This window comes from Apodemus sylvaticus, chromosome 1 (genome assembly GCF_947179515.1).
Source record: "Apodemus sylvaticus chromosome 1, mApoSyl1.1, whole genome shotgun sequence".
Lineage (NCBI taxonomy): Eukaryota > Metazoa > Chordata > Mammalia > Rodentia > Muridae > Apodemus > Apodemus sylvaticus.
The window spans coordinates 194,160,317-194,182,107 of record NC_067472.1 but is presented as its reverse complement, the minus strand read 5'-3'; the positions used below and the strand labels follow the sequence as shown (position 1 = coordinate 194,182,107).

Here is a 21,791-nt window from a genome sequence, read left to right as displayed (position 1 = left end):
CCTGGGTTTGTGATTTGACTGTTGTGTCAGTTGCCCTGCATGCCACAGAAATCCTGTGAAGCTTTCAGGCTTTTATTTTCATGGGCAGAGGCAGATTAGCTAGTAGTGTGTCCCAACAAAATTTGACAGCCAGAAGGGTAGGATATGGAAAATTTAAACATTGGAAATAAACATTCAATTGTCAGCCTACCTGGACTGGCAAACTCTTGTTAATACTGGAGCTAAGAACATGTTTATTTCAATACTGAGAATACTTGTAAGATTTGGAAACAGAGGCAGTTGTTCAGAAAGAATGAAGCTCCTGTCTGATTCCTGCTCTGTAACAGTCCAAACAAAATGCTGGGTAGGCAGGATGGGTAAATCAGTGCTCTCTGTGCATTTTCTCATCTGTTTTCTTTGACCAGATTCTCCAGTAAGGGAATGTATCCCAATAGGTTCGGAACACACATATGGCCGAAGTTCCCTCCTTGTGTCCAAAATTCCAAATGCCTTCAAGTGCACCCATAGAAACGAGACCCCAAAGGCTTCAAGAGCCTGCAAGGAACTTACTCTTTCAAATACATCACAGTCCCATATTGACCCCAACAAGTCCAAGGCAATCAAGTCTTTCAGTCCCTGAAAGGGACCTACATCAGCAAGAGTTCCAAGGACCATCAAGAAAATCAGGTATCCAAATGCAACTAAATCCTGTACTGGGCCCAGGTTTACCTACTTTCAAAAAACCCTCAGGGCATCCAAGTTATCAGATATATAAGTGAAATCTTGTTTCCATGTTCTCCTAGGATCTGTGGTACTGTCAGAGAAATATGGTGACCATCAATCTGGCCCTGTGACTTCAAGAAAGGGGCGGAAGGAACACATTGTGTACTCCAAAAAACAAAAGCACGTGCTGCAAGAACATTTTGAGAAGTGTCAGTCCCCAAACCAGGATCAAAGTGTGGAGCTGGCAGAGTTAGTTGGTGTGACACCGAGGGACATCAAGGTCTGCCTCTCTCTTTTCCCTCAATCCAACAGCAAAAATCTATACTTTCCCATCAGGAACTTTAATTTTGTTCTTAAATGCTTAGGGCAGTGATGACAGTTTTAGGTGGTGGATATTTTTGGATCAAATGCTGGGACCCAAATGTTTATCAATCTCGTAGCAACGTAGAATAGCATTGTTTCCATGCAGGGTCTCAGAAACCTAATCATCAGAGCTCCTGCTGAAACACAGGACACACTGGCTCAATCTCCCCAGTCTTATGTTTTCTGGTCATACACAATCTACCTTATTATAATATCTTAGTCATCCTGAGTTTCCTGCTTCTTTGTTTCTGACATGTGAATCATTGCTATACAAACACCTTTTATCCAAAATCTTCACCTTATGGTCCTGTTAGGGGACAACAGGCATTCTTCTGATGTCTTCTTTATTTTCCAGATCTGGTTTAACAACAGTGGAGCTAAGTACAAGCAGATGACTCTCCAGAATATTACAGAAGCTCTGCCAGAGACCAATGGAAGTTCCAAAGCTGTTTTTGAATCAACTCACTTTCCTGGTTCCATACCTCTTGTTGCTGCTGAGGATGGAGAGCCCATGTGTTCAGGCACATTTGGTGAGGATTCCATTCCCAAACTCAACTGCATCCAGGAATCTTCTCTGCATTATTATCAGGCCAGTGATGCAGACAGGTGTAGGCAGCAAGAAGATCTGCTTGTTGGCCATGCTCCGGTTACAGCTTGGGATTCTGGTCAATCAGCAGAAGTTGAAGCCCAGACTGATCTAGCAGTGACTGAATCTACAGATGTCCTAGAAGCTGCCACCCATTGCCCAGAGGAGGCTCAAGGTTCAGATCCATCTGCAGAGGAACTCTGGCAAAGAATCCTTGACGACTTTGACAAATCCAAGGACTGACTTACTCTGGATTACATCCCAAATCCAAGTTACATCTCTCAGCTCCTTGACCATTCCAGGCATTTATAGTCATGAAGAAGTGTGTTATGTACACCCTTCATGTCAGTATTTGTGGGAATTAACCAGGCCTATCTGTAGACGTTGTGTACCACTGGTTTATATAGAGGGGTTGTTTCAAAGCAACTGTAAGTATTCATTCTTCATTGTTAGATTATGTTCTCATTAAATAAAAGGAGAAATCATTCCTGAAAATTATTTTATTACATTATATTATCCATTTACATTCCAGTCACTATGGCATATGTCCCACTGACCTATAGTTCTTCACTCAACACATTAGATAAAGTTTTCCCCTAATATTTTTTAACTTTTTTTTACATGTATTATGATAGATAGTATCACATACTATAATAGAATAGGAGGTTAACTAATTAAGAAAGAAAAAATCAGGATAAAGTGTCCCTGCCATTTTTGTTTACAGGAAGGATTCAGAAAATGGAACAAATTAAGATGACTAGGGAAACATTCTAAAACCATGCCAATTTAGCTAAAGTTAAATAATGTTAGGATTCAAACAATAATTTAGATATTACCTAATTATTCTATATGAAAAGAAGAGACTCAAAAAGCTATTGAGTATAACAACATTTCCTTTTTAAGTCCAGATGTATTTCAAGAATAGACGAGCCAGAGAAATTCAGAAGAAGGGTCAACAACTGCTTGGGAAGACTGGAAGTGGACCTCACTATAGGCCTCCCTACCCCAAAGGTGGTATAGTTCCTGTTTCTGCTACCAGTAATGATTCTGTGCACCAGAGACATTAGGATATCAGCTCTCCTCCTCAGTTTAGGCCATCGAGGAAATACCCCCATCAGGAATCCAGCTTCTCTCTCATTGGTCAGACCTTGGAACAAGTTTGTTTCAGCAAAAGCCACATTATCAAGGAGCATCATAGGCAGACATGTAGAGAACTTCCCAGGAAAACAGGGCACCTATCTAGTGATAGGTCTGGCCATTCCAATGTTCCTTGCTGACTTGATGTGTCAGCCAATCCAGATTCTCTCTATGAGAGACCCTCGAGTTTAAACTTTCCTCCTTGACTCAGACCTTCAAATATTACCCAAAACCCAGAATTCACCTTCTCCCTCTGTCATGTACCATCAGTTATGAACCCTATTCCTGAACCTAGCACCTTTAGTAATTCCCTAGACCAGATGGCCATCTTCTTCAAAACTGATGAAGCCTGTGAGATCTACCTAAAGAATACAAGGTCTAGGAAGCAAAGGAAGCAGAGAAAAAAGAGTATGGCATAAATGAAGATACAAGGCCAGGATTCCTGTGCTTGACTCCCACTCCAAATTGCCATGTCTTTCTGCTAATCTCTGCCTTTGAGGATATCTTGTCCCAGGGACAGTTTGTTCTCAGTTCTTACTTTCCACAAATCCAAAGCACATGTCTCCAGACTCAGAACCCATATTTTCCACATGGGAAGAACATCGCATCTTTTCTCCTCCTAGCTCAAATATGGTCTCAGACAGAGAATCAATCTCCATTGCTCAGACCAATGAAAGTCCCTCTCTGTCTCTCTGACTCTCTCTCTCTCTCTCTCTCTCTCTCTCTCTCTCTCTCTCTCTGTCTGTCTGTCTTTCTCTCTTGGTTTTATAAGAGAGGGTTTCTCTGTGCAGCCCTGGCTGTCCTGGAAGTCACTCATTAGACAGGGTGGCCTCGAACTCAGAAGTCCACCTGCCTCTGCTTCCCAAGTGCTGGGATTAAAGGCAGGCAGCACTACTGCCCTTAATGAAAGTCTCTGATGTGAAGCCCTGTTATATATCCAAGCTGCCCAAGGCCCAAAACGAGGTAGCATTTTAGGTTAACCACCAGTTTCCTTTTTTATTTTTAATTGAATTTATTCTTATTGGTTGCTGAATAAAGGCATTGGATTACAATTGGGCTAGCCAGTTCCCCAGGAGTATAACAATGATTATAGCATAGATTGCAAGGTTCCTATTTACAAACATAACAGAGTATCATTAATAGTTTCAGGGATTGGTTCTTGCCCATAGAATGGTTTACAATTTGTGCTGACAATTGATTGGCCATTGCCTCAGTTTCTCCTTCATCTTTGGCTAGGCAGTGTTTCCCATTAATGAATATATCCATCTTATGTTCTGAACACTACCTCCCCCTCAACTCCTCCTCACAGTCCCTCTTCTATACCCTTTCTCTCATAGGGTTCCCCCATGTGTCTACCTCGAAGCTAATGCATCAAGTCTCTGCAGGATCAGGTGCAGCCTATCCTGCTGAGGCCAGCCAATAACTTCCTTTCTAGTTATTGGGGGACCCACATGAAGTCTGAGGTGTACATCTGCTACATATATTATGAGGGCCTAAGTTCAAACCCTGTGTGTGTGTGTGTGTGTGGTCTTTGGTTGGCCACGGAGTCTCTGAGAGCTCCCAAGAGGGCTCATCCCCCTCTTTGACATTCTTCTCCAGCATCCACTGTGCTGATTTTATTGGTGTGTGCCACATGAGTTTGCTACTCTGTTTCTTTTCATAATGAATGTGCAGTTTATCTTTTCTTTAAATAAAAGTGCTTTCTTTAGTACAGTTTGATTTTTCTCCTTTATTTGAGACAGTTTTTTTTTTTTTTTTTTTTTTTTTTTTTTTTTTTTTTTTTTTGTAAAAGCGATGGTAGTCCTCTGACTTACTCTGTAGTCAAGGGTGGTCTGGAACTCACAGAGATCTACCTGCTTTGGTGTCCCAAATGTTGGGCTTAAGGAGTGCATCACCATATCTTACTTGAATTTAATTTAATGTGACCTTTTCTATTACATACTATTGCAAAATATCAAACCTCTAAGCATTCTGGGACTAGAGCTGGATTTAACTGAGGGTTACTTATTGTGGGGATGGAGTGATGGCTCAGTGAGTCAGAGCAATAGTTGCTTTATCAGGAAGCCTGGTTTATTTCACCGCCTCCACTAGGTGGCTCGGAACCATCGATTGGGAGTGGTATTTCTTTGGAGTCTTAGTCTTCCTTCTGGCTGTAGATTTCCAGGCATGCTTACTCATTACTGACACATATGCATGTAAACACCTACATTTACAACAAAAGAAAAGATTGCTTGTTTATCTTGATTCTTGAAATTTGGTTCCTAATTGGTCTGGAATCCCATATATCCCATATCTCCAGATGCAGGGGCTCTGAATCCCTTTCTGAGGCACAGGGACCCCCACACATGAGACATGCACACTCACAGAAAACTGAATAAAATGCAAATGAACTTGTAGAAAATGAATTAATTTGGGTGTGGTAGGGCTCACTTTTGTTGTTGTTGTTTTTTGAGGCAGTTTTTCTCTGTGTAGCTCTGGCTGTCCTGGAACTCAGTCTTTAGACCAGACTGGCCTGGAACTGAGAAATCTGCCTGCCTCTGCCTTCCAAGTTTTAGGAATAAAGGAGTGCACCACCCCCATCAGGCTGGTAGGGCTCACTTTTAATGCCAGGAATTATGATGGAAGGATTCTAATCTCCAGGGCACCCTGTTCTTTGTTTCCCAAAGCCTGTTTAGAAAAATTAATCCAGGAGTTGTGTTACATGCCTTTATCCTCAGTATTTGGAGGCAGAGTCAAACTCAAGTGAGTTTGAGACTATTCCAGAATAGCCAGTGATATGAAGAGTGATGATGTCACACAAAATGAATATTCACTAGGTAGTATTAAATCAGATTGTAGGTAAAATAATGTTAATTATTTTCTGAAAGGAATTTTTATAATTACTCTTGGTAGAACAGCTAGTAGAATGACAGTTGTTTTGTTTTTCAATTACAAAGATTTATTCATCTTATTTTATCTTGGATTTTTTTTGTTGTTGTTGTTCTTTTTTGAGACCGGGTTTCTCTGTGTAACACTGGCTGTACTGGCAATCAATCTGTAGACCAGGCTGGCCTTGAATTAAGAAATCGCCTTGCCTCTGGCTCCCAAGTGCTGGGATTGAAGGCATGTGCCATCATCTCCTGGCATTATTTTTGATTTCTTAACATAGGGCCTTTGTATGTAGTTCTAACTCTCCTGGAAGTGCTTATGTAAACAAGACTGCCTTCCACAAATGGAGATCCTCATCCATTTGCCTTGCAGGTAGTGGGATTAAAAGGCTATGTTATGATGCCCAGCCTTACTTTATTTTTACATGTTGTACTGGATGGGTTAGTGCGTGAACTTGACACATTCTTTCACAGAGAAAGGAGCTTCAGTTGGGGAAATGCCTCCATGAGATTCAGCTGTGGGGTATTTTCTCAATTAGTGATCAAGGGAAGAGGGCTGGTTGTGGGTGGTACCATCTTTGGGCTGGTATTCTTGGGATCTACAAGAGAGCAGGCTGAGCAAGCTTGGGGAAGCAAGCCAATAAGTAACATGGCCCCATGGCCTCTGCATCAGCTCCTGTTTCCTGACCTACTTGAGTTCCATTCCTGACTTCCTTTGGTGAGCAACAGCAATGTGGAAGGATAAGCTGAATAAATCCTTTCCTCCCTAACTTACTTCTTGGTCATGATATCTGTGCAGGAATAGAAATACTGACTAAGACACATGTAATGCCTCAATCCATGCATGAACATACCTGGTACTTGGGAGGACAGTGGAGTGTAGGATCCAACAGGACAGTATTATAGGCAGTTGTGAGCCAATTTCTGTGTGCCTGGGACTAAAGTCAGTTCCCCTACAAGAGTGGCAACTGATGCTTAATTACTCTCATGAGTATTAAGCAAAATGGTATTAAATCATATGTGTGTGAATCCTTGATAAAATGTTACCTTGTCTTATTTTTGCTGTGACAGTGCATTTAAGCCACGTGGAACTCCATGTCCAGGTGCTTCTTTACCTTCTTTTTGCCACCAAAGTTTACATTGGGGAACCTTCTGTTTTATGGGGCTTACTTATGGTAACTGATCATCAGGCTTTGCCGTAAGACCTACACCATCTTACCAGCCCTCTTTTCTTTTTCATTTTTTTTGAGAGAGGGTTTGTCTGTGTAGCCCTGGCTGTCCTGGAACTCAGTCTGAAGACCAAGCTGGCCTAGAACTCAGAAATCTACCTGTCTCTGCCTCCCAAGTGCTGAGATTAAAGGTTTGAGCCATCACTACCTGGCCCTATGGCTTACTTAGAAACTATCAAACACTGAGTATAACAAATGTATCCTACTCTATGTACCATGGTAAGTTCTAGTGCAGTTGGATTTAAGGGAATCTACTGTGGTTGTGTGAGTGAGTGTGTGTGTGTATGTGTGTGTGTGTGAGAGAGAGAGAGAGAGAGAGAGAGAGAGAGAGAGAGAGAGAGAGAAGAGAGAGACAGAGAGAGAGAGAGAAAGGAGAGTTATTTATTTAAACGTCTATGCTGGGCAGTGGTTGGGGATGCGTTTAAGCCCGTCATTTGGTACATTGAGGAGGGCAGATTTCTCCATTTGAGGCCAGCCTGGTCTACAGAGTGAGTTCCAAGATAGCCAGGCCTACACAGAGAAACCCTGTTTCAAAAACCCAAAACAACTACAACAAAAACAAAAAACAAAAAACAAAACCAAAAAGAAAACAAACAAAAAAGAAACAACAAAACAAATAAGGAGGAGCTATATCATAGGAAAGCCAACAAGAGCAAATGGTAATAGGATAAATATCATTAAGCAAATGACACTTGCTCTCCACTAATTCTGTAAGGGGAATATCAGATATAGAAAAAGTAGTGGTGTTAACAGTAGGACTCTGAAGAATACCAGATACCAGAGAAGAAAATAAGAAAGCAGTATTACTCCTATTCCTATTAGCACTATTTTTTTCTTTTGATCTCTATAGTTTATTCTTTTGGGGTTATTTATGAACTTAGTAGGTCCTACAGAAAATGTCATAGTCACAATTTTGGTAAAATGTAATTCATCATGGCACACTCATTTAATCCCAGTCATTGGGAGGCAGAGGCAGACAGATTGCTGAGTTCAAGGTCAGCCTGGTGTGCAGAGTGAGTGACAGGACAGCCAGGGCTACACAGAGAAACTCTATCACAAACAAACAAACAAACAAACAAAGAAACAAACAAAAAAGTAATCCATAATCATAATCTTCCTTATAAAGCCAAAGTTCCCAATCCTTCCTTTAATCCAGCCTTCTCTAACATTTTTTCCAGACACTGGAATAGGATTACAGAGAAAACTAACACAGGATGCTACTCCTGTCCAGGATCCAGACAGCGTAGCTTTGGCACAACTAAAACCCTGAAGTAACAATGTCTATTGCCATTATAACTAGAATTAGATAGGCCAGGACCTGTTGAAATCCTAGCTACTGTAATTAAATCTCTTTGGGCCTTCCAATAAATATTCCTTGTGGTCTCACATTTCCAAACAGCACAGAAAAAAATCTTCTGCACCTCCCCAACTATGACCATGGGATCTAGTCCTGCCATCTCAAGGACACATGTGAGAAGAACAAATGCTTAAATGGTCTCTAAGCACTGGATGTCTACATCCCACCTTTCAGATAAAACCTTCACATGACCAGGGATTTGGGGAGCAGGACTCTTTTCCATCATACTCAAGTGAACCTCCAAGGGGTAATTGCTTAGTTAAGTGCCTAAACTGGGAGCTGACAAAGATCCAAACAAGATCAAGCCTCCTGGTGTAAGGAGGGTGGCTTTGAGAATTGATAGAAAACACCTGCTATCCGGTAAGGGCGAAGACTACACTTCAGGTTAAGTTAGATGGCTCATAGGGATTCTGAGATGCCTTCATCATTAGTATCACAATCATTAGAAGGCTCAGGATCTGTGTCCACTTTGGGAAACAATCTTTTCAGTAGTCATTGATCTCCAATTCCTTTATGTGTAAAAAACACAAACAGGATCTCATTCCCGTATTAAAACAGGGTTGGGACCATTCCAAAGTATTAGTTAAAGGATCTCAACATTTAACCATGGCATATGAGCTGGAAGTGTCTGGATGCCAGCGGTGATCTACTGCAGACTGACCTTTAGCATCACTTTACAAAAAATTAAAACAAATAATGCAAAAGCGAGGATGTGTTTTTGGTGACCTTGGAGGTTAAAACTCCCCCTTTTTTGTTTTCTAACGCTAATTTTTCAGATACATTCAACAATTCCTTTTCCTATTGGATCATGAGGAATTTCAGTTTTATGTTCAATTCCTTGCAAAATTGTTCAAAGCTGTTTCCAGTATAAGCAGGCCCATTATCTGTCTTGCCAACTTTAGGCAGTCCCTTAGCAGTAAAAGCCTGTAAACAATGAACAATAACATTTCTAGAAGCTTCTCCTCTTAAAGCATTTGCAACTAGAAATCCTGAAAATCTGTCAATAGTCATATGTGCTAAGAGAAAAACTCATATAGTTAAGTGCCTCCAACAACGAAATGGAGAGAGCTTACATTAGCAGCTTGACAGAACATCTGAAAAGCTCTTCAACCAAATGAAACAAATACATCCAAGAGGAATACACGGCAGGGATAAACAAATTCAAGACAAAAATCAACCAAGTAGAAACGAAAAGAATTATACAAAGAATCGACAAAAGCAGGAGTTGGTTCTTTGAGAAAATCAACAAGATAGAAAAACACTTAGCAGACTAACCAGAAGGAATAGAGGAACCACACAAATTAATAAAATCGTTAACAAAAGGGAGATATAACAACAGAAACTGCAGAAATTACAAATATCATCAGATCCTACTACAAAAGCTTATCCTCAACAAAATTGGAAAATCTGGACGAAATGGACAATTTTGCAGACACATGCCAGGTGCCAATGTGAAAACCTGATCAGATAAACCATCAAAATAGTCCCATAACACCTGAGGAAATAGAGTCAGTTATTAACAGTCTTGCCAAAACACCACCATCACCACCACCACCACCACCAAAAACAACAACAACAACAACAACAACAACAACAACAAAAGCACAGTGTTTGTGGGGAATTCTATCAGATCTTCAAAGAAGACCTACTACGGATACTTTTCAAACTATTCCACAAATCAGAAACCCGAGGTATACTTCACAATTCAGTATATGAAGCCACAGTAATGCTTATACATAAACCAAACAAAGACCAAACAAAGAAAGAGAATTCCAGACCAATTTCCCTTAAGAACATTGATGCAAAACTACTCAATAAAATTCTTGCTGACGAAATCCAAGAACACAGCAAAACAGTAATTCACCAAGATCAAATAGGCTTCATCCCAGCGATGCAGGGGTGGTTCAATATATGGAAATCTTTCAATGTAATCCACTACATAAACAAACTGGTAAAAAAAAAAAAAAAAAAAAAAAAAAAAAAAAAAAAAAAAAAAAAAAAAACCTCCACAAGAACATTGAGTTAGATGCTGAGAAAGCATTTGACAAAATTCACTATCCCTTCATGTTAAAAGTCTTGGAATTAACAGGAATTCAAGGCCTATACCAAAACATAATAAAAGCAATATACAGCAAACCAGAAGCAAGCATCAAACTAAATGGAGAAAATCTGAAGTAATCCCACTAAAATTATGGTCCAGAAAATGTTGCCCACTCTCTCCCTATTTATTCAATATAGTACTTGAAGATCTTGCTAGAGCAATTAGAGAACAAAAGGAAATACAGTTTGTAACGCTTGTCAAAGTGTTACAAACTGGAAAGGAGGTAGTCAAAACATCACTATTTGCAGATGATATGATAGGATACTTATGCAACCCAATAAAACAACAATAGAGAACTCAACAACTGATAAACAATTTCTGCAAAGTGGCTGGATGTAAATCCGTAGCCTTCCTCTACTCAAAGGATAAACAAGCTGAGAAAGAAAATAGGGAAATGACACCCTTTACCATAGTCACAAATAACATTACATATCTTGGTGTGACTCTAACTATGCAAGTGAAAAATTTGTACGACAAGAATTTCAAGTCTCTGAAGAAAGAAATTGAAGCAGATCTCAGAAGATGGAAAGATCTCTCTCATGATCATGGATTGGCAGAATTAATGTAGTAAAAATGGCCACCTTGCCAAAAGCAAACTACAGATTCAATGCAATCTCAGTCAAAACTATATAACTGAGACATGCAGAACATATTTATACCTTAAAAACCAGACAGAAACAAAAGTAAGATGGCTGCACACATTTACTTATTTAAACCAGACCAACGGCCTGGTGTGGAAGGCATTCTCTTGGAGACATGGCATGAGGAATGTGATGAAAAATTGTGGGAGGTATGTCTGGGAGGAAAGTAAGAGCTGGACTGTGAAGTAATAAAAGTAAAATATAAAATGTAAAAAAAATAAAGGATTACAAACCAAAAAATTTAAATTCATGGGTTCTATAAGATGAGGCTACACATGGAGTAGCATCAAAGGGTGGGAGAGAATAATGGATTTGAATATTGCAAGTGGGAGGAGCCAAAGGGTGGGAGGGGCTTTGAATTCCAGGTTTGGAGAGATATATAAGGGCAGGTCTTCTAAGGAGAATTTAAAGACAGAGGACTGAGCAGGTTACAGGAACCCTCTTCATTCCTGGTGAGTTGGTGAGTTGCATGAAATGTCTAAGGTTGCTATGTAAAGGGGATATCAAGTTGGGGAAAGCTTGGGAGACAGTGGAGCAGGATTTTTGGTAATTTTTTAGCCTGTATGGGTGTTTGAATGGTGAAGTATAAAATATGCCCTGTATACATGCAGAAGATGTTATTTAAATTTAGTAGATGTTTCAAGTCTATCCCATAAATGTGAACAGTGCAGAGCAGTGACTTGCCCTGATGGGGCACTCTATGGATGAGCTTTCAAGAGACCTCAAGGGGCTCTATTCTTCATTCTAAGCACAGGATTGAATCCTGGGCTGTTCAGAAAGCCTGGATCAATAGATAGTGAGGCCTGTCTATAGGACAAAGGAAAGAACTGACAATGGGATCTCAAGTGATCTTGGGGCCAATTGAGGCTCCAGATTGCCTAGATAAGGCATAGTAGTGGCATTCTGACTCAAAAGTGTGACATCATGGATGGTTTTTGGCTGAGCAGGCCTTCCTTCATCTCGAATCTGTAACCATTTTGGATGCATGGACCACACCTTTAATCCCAGGACTCAGAAACAAATGGCAAGTGGGTTTTTGTGATTGTGAGGCCTGCCTTGTCTGTATAGTGAGAATCAGGAAGTCAGGGACATGCACATGGAACATGCCTCAGTCTCAGAAGAGAAATTTTGGAGAAATAAAGATGTGTTAGCGGTGGCCGGGAATGTGCATGTCCTCTGGGCAGCAGGATGAGAAGAGGCGCATTTTTTGAGATTGCCCCTAGAGAGAAAGGAAAATTTTTATTTTCTGGATGGAGCCCAAGTTAGGAGGAAATCCTACAGGATGGGTCAGTTCTTTGTTACGCACCTTTAGTCCTAGCCCTGCTTGGGAAGTAACAGTTAGGCTGATCTTTATGAATTCTGTTTCAGCCTTGTGTTCTGTTTGACTCACATACAGCATAGTTCATTTAGCGAAACTCAGTCACAAAAGAAAAAGAGTATCAAAAACGTCTGTGATCTGGCCAGGTTTCCATTAGGTATTAAGCTGTGGCTACAGACTGGGTGTTATAACAGGGTGTGTATAGCTGCCGGATTCTAGAGGATGAAAGAAGGAGCCTTTGGGAGGGTCCTGGATAGGGAGATTCAATTAAGGCTAAGTCCTTGGTATAGAACTTCAATATCAGGGGATCTGACTTAGGTGTACGTGCCTTCTGACATTCAGAGTAATTAGATCATCAATGCTCTTGTTTAGAATATGGGAGTGGAAAGGGGTCCATTGCAATGGGACTTGTTCCATGGCCCTTGATTGTTTATTTTGACACAGGCTGCCATACTGCAAGGAGGAGAATCTGGGAACATGTTTTTCCAATTATGATAACATTACTTTTTAAAAAAAAATATTTACTCTTTTTTACAGTCCAGATTTTATCCCCCTTCTGGTCCACCTACTTCTGGTTCCACATCCCATAAGTCTAGATTCCTTCTCCAGGAGGATGTTCCCACCTCACCCCCTACCTACAAGAACTCCCTGCTGATTTGGGGCCTCCAATCTTTTTAGGGTTAGGTACATCTCCTCTGAGGGAGTACAGTCCCACAGTTTTCTGCTGAGTATGTGTTGGGTGCCTCATATCAGCTGATGTATGCTTAATTGATGGCTGCCTAGTTTCTGAGAGATCTTGGGGGTCCAGGATAGTTGAGACTGCTGCTTTCTCTCTTCTATGTCTTGTATTCTGCTGGTAATGATTATTTATTTCAGATCTCATTCCTTGATTTTCAATTTCCAGAATTGCCTATATTTGTCTTTGTTATATCTACTTCCAATTCTAGGTCTTGGACTGCTTTAATAAAAACTTTCACGTTTTTGATTGTGTTTTCCTGTATTGCTTATGGGATTTATGTGTTTCCTCTCTAAGTGCTTCTACCTGTTCACCTGTGTTTTCTTATATTTCTTTATGTGAGGTATTTATATCCCTTTAAAAGGATTCTATTATCTTAATGAGATAAGATTTTAGGTCATCTTCCTGACTTTCAAGTGCATTTGTCTATTCAGGGCTTGCTGTGGTGGGAGAAGTAGTTTCTGATAATGCCAAAGTTTACTGGCTTTTGTTTCTCATGGTCTTGCTCTTGCCTCTTGCCATATGGTTATAGGGAGTCTTTCCTGGTTGGGGTGTTTCTGTTTGGGAGTTGCATTTTTGTCCCTAGGTTGACTCAAGTCTCATGGTAGGCCAGTTGCCTTGGATGTGGCAAACTTCCAGTGGGATCTTCTGATTGTTGAACCTTCAGAAGGGCATGTACACTGGTGACGAGTTGCCCTGGTGGCAGTGTGTCTTCAGGGAGGCCTTCTTGAAGACCTTTGAGAGGATTAGTCAAGCTGTTGCCCTATGTTTAGCTGTTCATCAGGGAAGCATACGTACTGTGGGTTTTGTTTCCCTGCGTGCAGAAGAACAACAGAGAGGCTTTCAGAATGTTGATTCAGTTTCTCTTCATGCTGCATTGCCCCTGGGAGGTCTTCAGACTTTGGTGTCAGTTGTCCAGTTGCTCTGTTTGCAGAATTCCTGGATTGTGACTTGACTATTGTGTCAGTTGCCCTACATGCCACAGAAATCCTGTGAAGCCTTCAGGCTTTTATTTTCATGGGCAGAGGCAGACTAGCTAGTAGTCTGTCCCAACAAAATTTCACAGCCAGAAGTGTATAATATGGAAAATTTAAACATTGGATATGAACATTCAATTGCCAGCTTATCTGGACTGGCAATCTCTTGTTAATACTGGAGCTAAGTGCATATTTATTTCAATACTGAAAATACTTGTAAGATTTGGAAACAGAGGCAGTTGTTCAGAAAGAATGAAGCTACTGTCTGTTTCCTGCTCTGTAACAGTCCAAACCAAATGCTGGGTAGGCAGGATGGGTAAATCAGTGCTCTCTGTATGTTTTTTGACATATTTTCTTTTACTAGATTCTCCAGAACGGGAACATATTCCAATAGGTTCGGAACACACATAGGGCTGAAGGTCCCTCCTTGTGTCCAAAATTCCAAATACCTTCAAGTGCACCCATCGAAACCAGATCCCAAATGCTTCAAGAGCCTGCAAGGAACTTACCCTTTCAAATTCATGACAGTCCCATATTGACACCAACATGTCCAAATGCAATCAAGTCTTTCAGTCCCTGAAAGGGACCTACATCAGCAAGAGTTCCAAGGACCATCAAGAAAATCAGGTATCCAAATGCAACTAGATCCTGTACTGGGCCCAGATTTACCTACTTTGAAAAAACCCTCAGGGCATCCAAGTTATCAGATATATAAGTGAAATCTTGTTTCCATGTTCTCATAGGATTTGTGGTACTGTCAGAGAAATATGGTGACCATCAATCTGGCCCTGTGACTTCAAGATAGGGGCAGAAGGAATGCATTGTGTACTCCAAAAAACAAAAGCACCTGCTGCAAGAACATTTTGAGAAGTGTCAGTCCCCAAACCAGGATCAATGTGTGGAGCTGGCAAAGTTAGTTGGTGTGACAGCGATGGACATCAAGGTCTGCCTCTCTCTTTTTCCTCAATTCAACAGCAAAAATCTACACTTTCCCATCAGGAACTTTAATTTTGTTCTTAAATGCTTAGGGCAGTGATGACAGTTTTAGGTGCTGGATATTTTTGAATCAAATGCTGGGACTCAAATTTTTATCAACCTGGTAGCAATATAGAATGGCATTGTTTCCATGCAGGGTCTCAGAAACCTAATCATCAGAGCTCCTGCTAAAACACAGGAGACACTGGCTCAATCTCCCCAGTCTTATGTTGTCTGGTCATACACAATATACCTTATTATAATATCTTAGTCATCTTGAGTTTCCTGCTTCTTTGTTTCTGACATGTGAATCATTGCTATACAAACACCTTTTATCCAAAATCTTCACCTCATGGTCCTGTTAGGGGACAACAGGCATTCTTCTGATATCTTCTTTCTTTTCCAGATCTGGTTTAAGATCAGCCGAGCTCAGTACAAGCAGATGACTCTCCAGAATATTACAGAAGGTCTGCCAGAGACCAATGGAAGTTCTAAAACTGCTTTTGAATCAACCCACTCTCCTGGTTCCATACTTCTTGTTGCTGCTGAGAATGGAGAGCCCATGTGTTCAGGCACATTTGGTGAGGATTCCATTCCCAAACTCAACTGCATCCAGGAATCTTCTCTGCATCATTATCAGGCCAGTGATGGAGACAGGTGTAGTCAGCAAGAAGATCTGCTTGTTGGCCATGCTCCCATTACAGGTTGGGATTCTGGTCAATCAGCAGCAGTTGAAGCCCAGACTGATCTATCAGTGACTGAATCTACAGATGTCCTAGAAGCTGCCACCCATTGCCCAGAGGAGGCTCAAGGTTCAGGTCCATCTGCAGAGGAACTCTGACAAAGAATCCTTGATGAGTTTGACAAATCCAAGTGGTTTAGTGGTTTATATAGAGGGGTTGTTTCAAAGCAACTGTAAGTATTCATTCTTCATTGTTAGATTATGTTCTCATTAAATAAAAGGAGAAATCGTTCCTGAAAATTATTTTATTACATTATATTATCCATTTACATTCCAGGCACTATGGCATATGTCCCACTGTCCTATAGTTCTTCACCCAACACATTAGATAAAATTTTCCCCTAATATTTTTTAACTTTTTTTTTACATTTATTACGATAGATAGTATCACATACTATAATAGAAAAGGAGATTAACTAATTAAGAAAGAAAAAATCAGGATAAAGTGTCCCTGCCATTTTTGTTTACAGGAAGGAGTCAGAAAATGGAATAAATTAAGATGACTAGGGAAACATTCTAAAACCATGCCAACTTAGCTAAAGTTACTTAATGTTAGGATTCAAACGATAATTTAGATATTACCTAATTATTCTCTAAGTAAAGAAGAGACTCAAAAAGCCATTGAGTATAAGAACATTTCCTTTTTAAGTCCAGATGTATTTCAAGAATAGACGAGCCAGAGAAATTCAGAAGAAGGGTCAACAACTGCTTGGGAAGGCTGGAAGTGGACTTCACTATAGGCCTCCCTACCCCAAAGGTGGTAAAGTTCCTGTTTCTGCCACCAGTAGTGATTCTGTGCACCAGAGACATTAGGATATCAGCTCTCCTCCGCAGTTTAAGCCATCGAGGAAATACCCCCATCAGGAATCAAGCATCTCCCTCATTGGTCAGTCCTTGGAACAAGTGTGTTTCAGCAAAAGCCACATTATCAAGGAGCATCAGAGGCAGACATGTAGAGAACTTCCCAGGAAAACAGGCCACCTATCTCATGATAGGTCTGGCCATTCCAATGTTCCTTGCTGACTTGATGTGTCAGCCAATCCAGATTCTCTCTATGAGAGACCCTCGAGTTTAAACTTTCCTCCTTGACTCAGACCTTCAAATATTACCCAAAACCCAGAATCCACCTTCTCCCTCTGTCAGATACCATCAGTTATGAAACCTATTCCTGAACCTAGGCCCTTTAGTAATTCCCTAGACCAGATGGCCATCTTCTTCAAAACTGATGAACCCTGTGAGATCTACCTAAAAAATTCCAAGGTCTAGGAAGCAAAGGAAGCAGAGGAAAAAGAGTATGGTATAAATGAAGATACAAGGCCAGGATTCCTGTGCATGACTCCCACTCCAAATTGCCATGTCTTTCTGTTAACCTCTGCCTTTGAGGATATCTTGTCCCAGGGACAGTTTGTTCTCAGTTCTCACTTTCCACGAATCCAAAGCCCATGTCTCCAGACTCAGAAACCATATTTTCCACATGGGAAGGAACATCGCATCTTTTCTCCTCCTAGCTCAAGTGTGGTCTCAGACACAGAATCAATCTCCATTGCTCAGACCAATGAAAGTCCCTCTCTGTCTCTCTGACTCTCTGTCTCTCTGTCTCTGTCTCTCTCTCTGTCTCTCTGTCTCTCTCTCTCTCTCTCTCTCTCTCTCTCTCTCTCTCTCTCTCTCTCTCTCTCTTGGTTTTATAAGAGAGGGTTTCTCTGTGCAGCCCTGGCTGTCCTGGAAATCACTCATTAGACAGGGTGGCCTCTAACTCAGAAGTCCACCTGCCTCTGCTTCCCAAGTGCTGGGATTAAAGACGTGCAGCACTACTGCCCTTAATGAAAGTCTCTGATGTAAAACCCTGTTATATATCCAAGCTGCCCAAGGCCCAAAAGGAGGTAGTATTTTAGGTTAACCACCAGTTTCCTTTTTTATTTTTAATTGAATTTATTCTTATTGGTTGCTGAATGAGAGGCATTGGATTACAATTGCGCTAGCCAGTTCCCCAGGAGTATAACAATGATTATAGCATAGTTTGAAAGGTTGCTATTTACAAACATAACAGAGTATCATTAATAGTTTCAGGGATTGGTTCTTGCCCATAGAATGGTTTACAATTTGTGCTGACAATTGATTGGCCATTGCCTCAGTTTCTCTTTCATCTTTGTCTAGGCAGTGTTTCCCATTAATGAATATATCCATCTTATGTTCCGAACACTACCTCCCCCTCAACTCCTCCTCACAGTCCCTCTTCTATACCCTTTCTCTCCTAGGGTTCCCCCATGTGTCTACCTCGAAGCTAATGGATCAAGTCTCTGCAGGATCAGGTGCATCCTATCCTGCTGACGCCAGTCAAAGCAGCCTAGGTAGAGGAATGGCTCCAGAGACAGCCAATAGCTTCCTCTCTAGTTATTGGGGGAACCCACATGAAGTCTGAGGTGTACATCTGCTACATATATTATGAGGGCCTAACTTCAAACCGTGTGTGTGTTTGTGTGTGTGTGTGTGTGTGTGTGTGTGTGTGTGTGTGTGTGTGTGTGTGGTCTTTGGTTGGCCACGGAGTCTCTGAGAGCTCCCAAGAGGGCTCGTCCCCCTCTTTGACATTCTTCTCCAGCATCCACTGTGCTGATTTTATTGGTGTGTGCCAAATGAGTGTTACTCTGTTTCTTTTCATAATGAATGTGCAGTTTATTTTTTCTTTAAATAAAAGTGCTTTCTTGAGTACAGTTTGATTTTTCTCCTTTATTTGAGACAGTTTTTTTTTTTTGTAACAGCCATGGTAGTCCTCTGACCTACTCTGTAGTCAAGGCTGGTCTGGAACTCACAGAGATCTACCTGCTTTGGTGTACCAAGTGTTGTGCTTAAGGAGTGCATCACCATATCTTACTTGAATTTAATTTAATGTGACCTCTTCTATTAAATACTATTGCCAAATATCAAAACTCTAAGCATTCTGGGACTAGAGCTGGATTTAACTGAGGGTTACTTATTGTGGGGATGGAGCAATGGCTCAGTGAGTCAGAGCAATAGTTGCTTCATCAGGAAGCCTGGTTTATTTCACTGCCTCCACTAGGTGGCTCAGAACCATTGATTGGGAATGGTATTTCTTTGGAGTCTTAGTCTTCCTTCTGTCTGTAGATTTCCAGGCATGCTTACTGATTACTGACACAGATGCATGAAAACACCTACATTTACAACAAAAGAAAAGATTGCTTGTTGATCTTGACTCTTTGAATTTGGTTCCTAATTGGCCTGGAATCCCATATATGCCATAATTCCAGTTCCAGGGGCTCTGAATCCCTTTTTGAGGCACAGAGACCCCCACACATGAGACATACACACTCACAGAAAACTGAATAAAATGCAAATGAACTTGTAGAAAATGAATTAAGTTGGATGTGGTAGGGCTCACTTTTGTTGTTGTTGTTTTTTGAGACAGTTTTTCTCTGTGTAGCTCTGGCTGTCCTGGAACTCAGTCTTTAGACCAGACTGGCCTGGAACTGAGAAATCTGCCTGCCTCTGCCTTCCAAGTTTTGGGAATAAAGGAGTGCACCACCACCATCAGGCTGGAAGGGCTCACTTTTAATGCCATGAATTTTGATGGAATGATTCTAATCTCCAGGGCAGCCTGTTCTTTGTTTCCCAAAGCCTGTTTAGAAAAATTAATCCAGGAGTGGTGTTACATGCCTTTATCCTCAGTATTTGGAGGCAGAGTCAAACTCAAGTGAGTTTGAGACTATTCCAGAATAGCCAGTGATATGAAGAGTGATGTCACCCAAAGTAAATATTCATTAGGTAGTATTAAATCAGATTGTAGGTAAAATAGTGTTAATTACTTTCTGAAAGAAATTTTTATAATTACTCTTGGCAGAACAGCTAGTACAATGACAGTTGTTTTGTTTTTCAATTACAAAGATTTATTCATCTTCTTTTATTTTGGATTTTTTTTTGTTTGTTTTTTGAGACAGGGTTTCTCTTTGTAACACTGGCTGTCCTGGCAATCACTTTGTAGACCAGGCTGGCCTTGAATTAAGAAATCTCTCTGCATCTGGCTCCCAAGTGCTGGGATTGAAGGCATGTGCCACGACCTCTTGGCATTATTCTTGATTTCTTAACATAGGGCCTTTGTATGTAGTTCTAACTCTCCTGGAAGTGCTTATGTAAACAAGACTTCCTCCACAAATGGAGATCCTCATCCATTTGCCTCGCAGGTAATGGGATTAAAATGCTATGTTATGATGCCCAGCCGTACTATATTTTTACATGTTGTACTGGATGGGTAGTGTGTGAACTTGACACATCCTTTCACAGAGAAAGGAGCTTCAGTTGGGGAAATGCCTCCATGAGATTCAGCTGTGGGGTATTTTCTCAATTAGAGATCAAGGGGAGAGGGCCCCTTGTGAGTGGTACCATCTTTGGGCTGGTATTCTTGGGATCTACAAGAGAGCAGGCTGAGCAAGTCTGGGGAAGTAAGCCAATAAGTAACATGGCCCCATGGCCTCTGCATCAGCTCCTGTTTCCTGACCTACTTGAGTTCCAGTCCTGACTTCCTTTGGTGAGCAACAGCAATGTGGAATTGTAAGCAGAATATATCCTTTCCTCCCTAACTATTGGTTTCTGTTCAGAATCTGTTCCCCTGTGCCCGTGTGTTCAAGGTTTGTCCCCACTTTCTGCTCTATAAGCTTCAGTGTATCTGATTATTTGTATTGATCTTAGACCCGCTTGGACTTGAGCTTTGTACAAGGAGATAAGAATGGGTGAATTTGCCTTTTTCTGCATGCAAACCTCCAGTGGATCCAGCACATTTGTTTAAAATGCTGGCTTTTTCCCACAGGATGTTTTTAGCTCCTTTGTCAAATATCAAGTGAATGTACATGTGTGGGTTATTTGCTGGGTCCTCAATCCTTTTCCATTGATCTTCTTGCCTGTCTGCATGCTAATACTAAACAGTTTTTATAACTATCCTCTGTAGTAGAGCTTGAGGTCAGGGATGGTGATTCCCCTGCAATATCTTTTGTTGTGGGGAATAGTTATTGCTATTGCTATTCTGGGTTTTTTTTTTTTTTTTGTTATTCCAGATGAATTTAAGAATTCCTCTTTCTAGATCTATGAAGAATTGATTTGGAATTCTGATTGTGTTGATGTGGATTGCACTGAATCTGTATATTGCTTTCGTCACGAAGGCCACTTTTACTATATTGATCCTGCTAATCTGTGAGCATTGCAGATTTTTCCATCTTCTGAGTCTTTCTTCAATTTCTTTCTTTAGAGGCTTAAAGTTCTTGTCATATAGACCCTTCACTTTCTTCACAGGGTCACACGTAGGTATGAAATATTACTTTGGACTATTTTGAAAGATATCATTTCCATAAATTCGTTCTCTTCTTGTTTATTTTGAGTAGAAGAAGCCTACTGATTTGCTTGAGTTAATTTTATATCCAGCCACTTTTCTGAAGTTTTTTTAATTCAATATATTTTTTATTTACATTTCAAATGATTTCCCCTTTTATAACCCCCACTCCCCGAAAGACCCATAAGCCCCCTTCTCTCCTCCTGTCCTCCCACCCACCCCTTTCCACTTCCCCATTCTGGTTTTGCCGAATACTGCTTCACTGAGTCTTTCCAGAACAAGGGGCCACTCCTCCTTTCTTCTTGTACCTCATTCGATGTGTGGATTATGTTTTGGGTGTTCCAGTTTTCTAGGTTAATATCCATTTATTAGTGAGTGCATACCATGATTCACGTTTTGAGTCAGGGTTACCTCACTTAGTATGATGTTCTCTAGCTCCATCAATTTGCTTAAGAATTTCATGAATTCATTGTTTCTAATGGCTGAATAGTACTCCATTGTGTAGATATACCAAATTTTTTGCATCCACTCTTCTGTTGAGGGATACCTGGGTTCTTTCCAGCATCTGGCAATTATAAATAGAGATGCTATGAAAATTTTAGAGTATGTATGCTTATTATATTGTGGGGAATCCTTCGGGTATATGCCCAGGAGTGGTATAGCAGGATCTTCTGAAAGTGAGGTGCCCAGTTTTCGGAGGAACCGCCAGACTGATTTCCAGAGTGGTT

General features: G+C 40.8%; 1 protein-coding gene across 1 annotated transcript; it reads left to right on the top strand.

Annotated features, from left to right (window-relative positions):
* Window positions 1-449: 449 nt before the first annotated feature.
* Window positions 450-1,618, top strand: LOC127684825 (homeobox protein DTH-1-like; the record flags this gene model as incomplete). Its single annotated transcript, XM_052181646.1, has 3 exons — window positions 450-666; window positions 783-982; window positions 1,421-1,618. Coding segments are annotated over exons 1-3 (615 nt in total), but the record flags the coding sequence as incomplete, so codon positions are not given.
* Window positions 1,619-21,791: the final 20,173 nt, after the last annotated feature.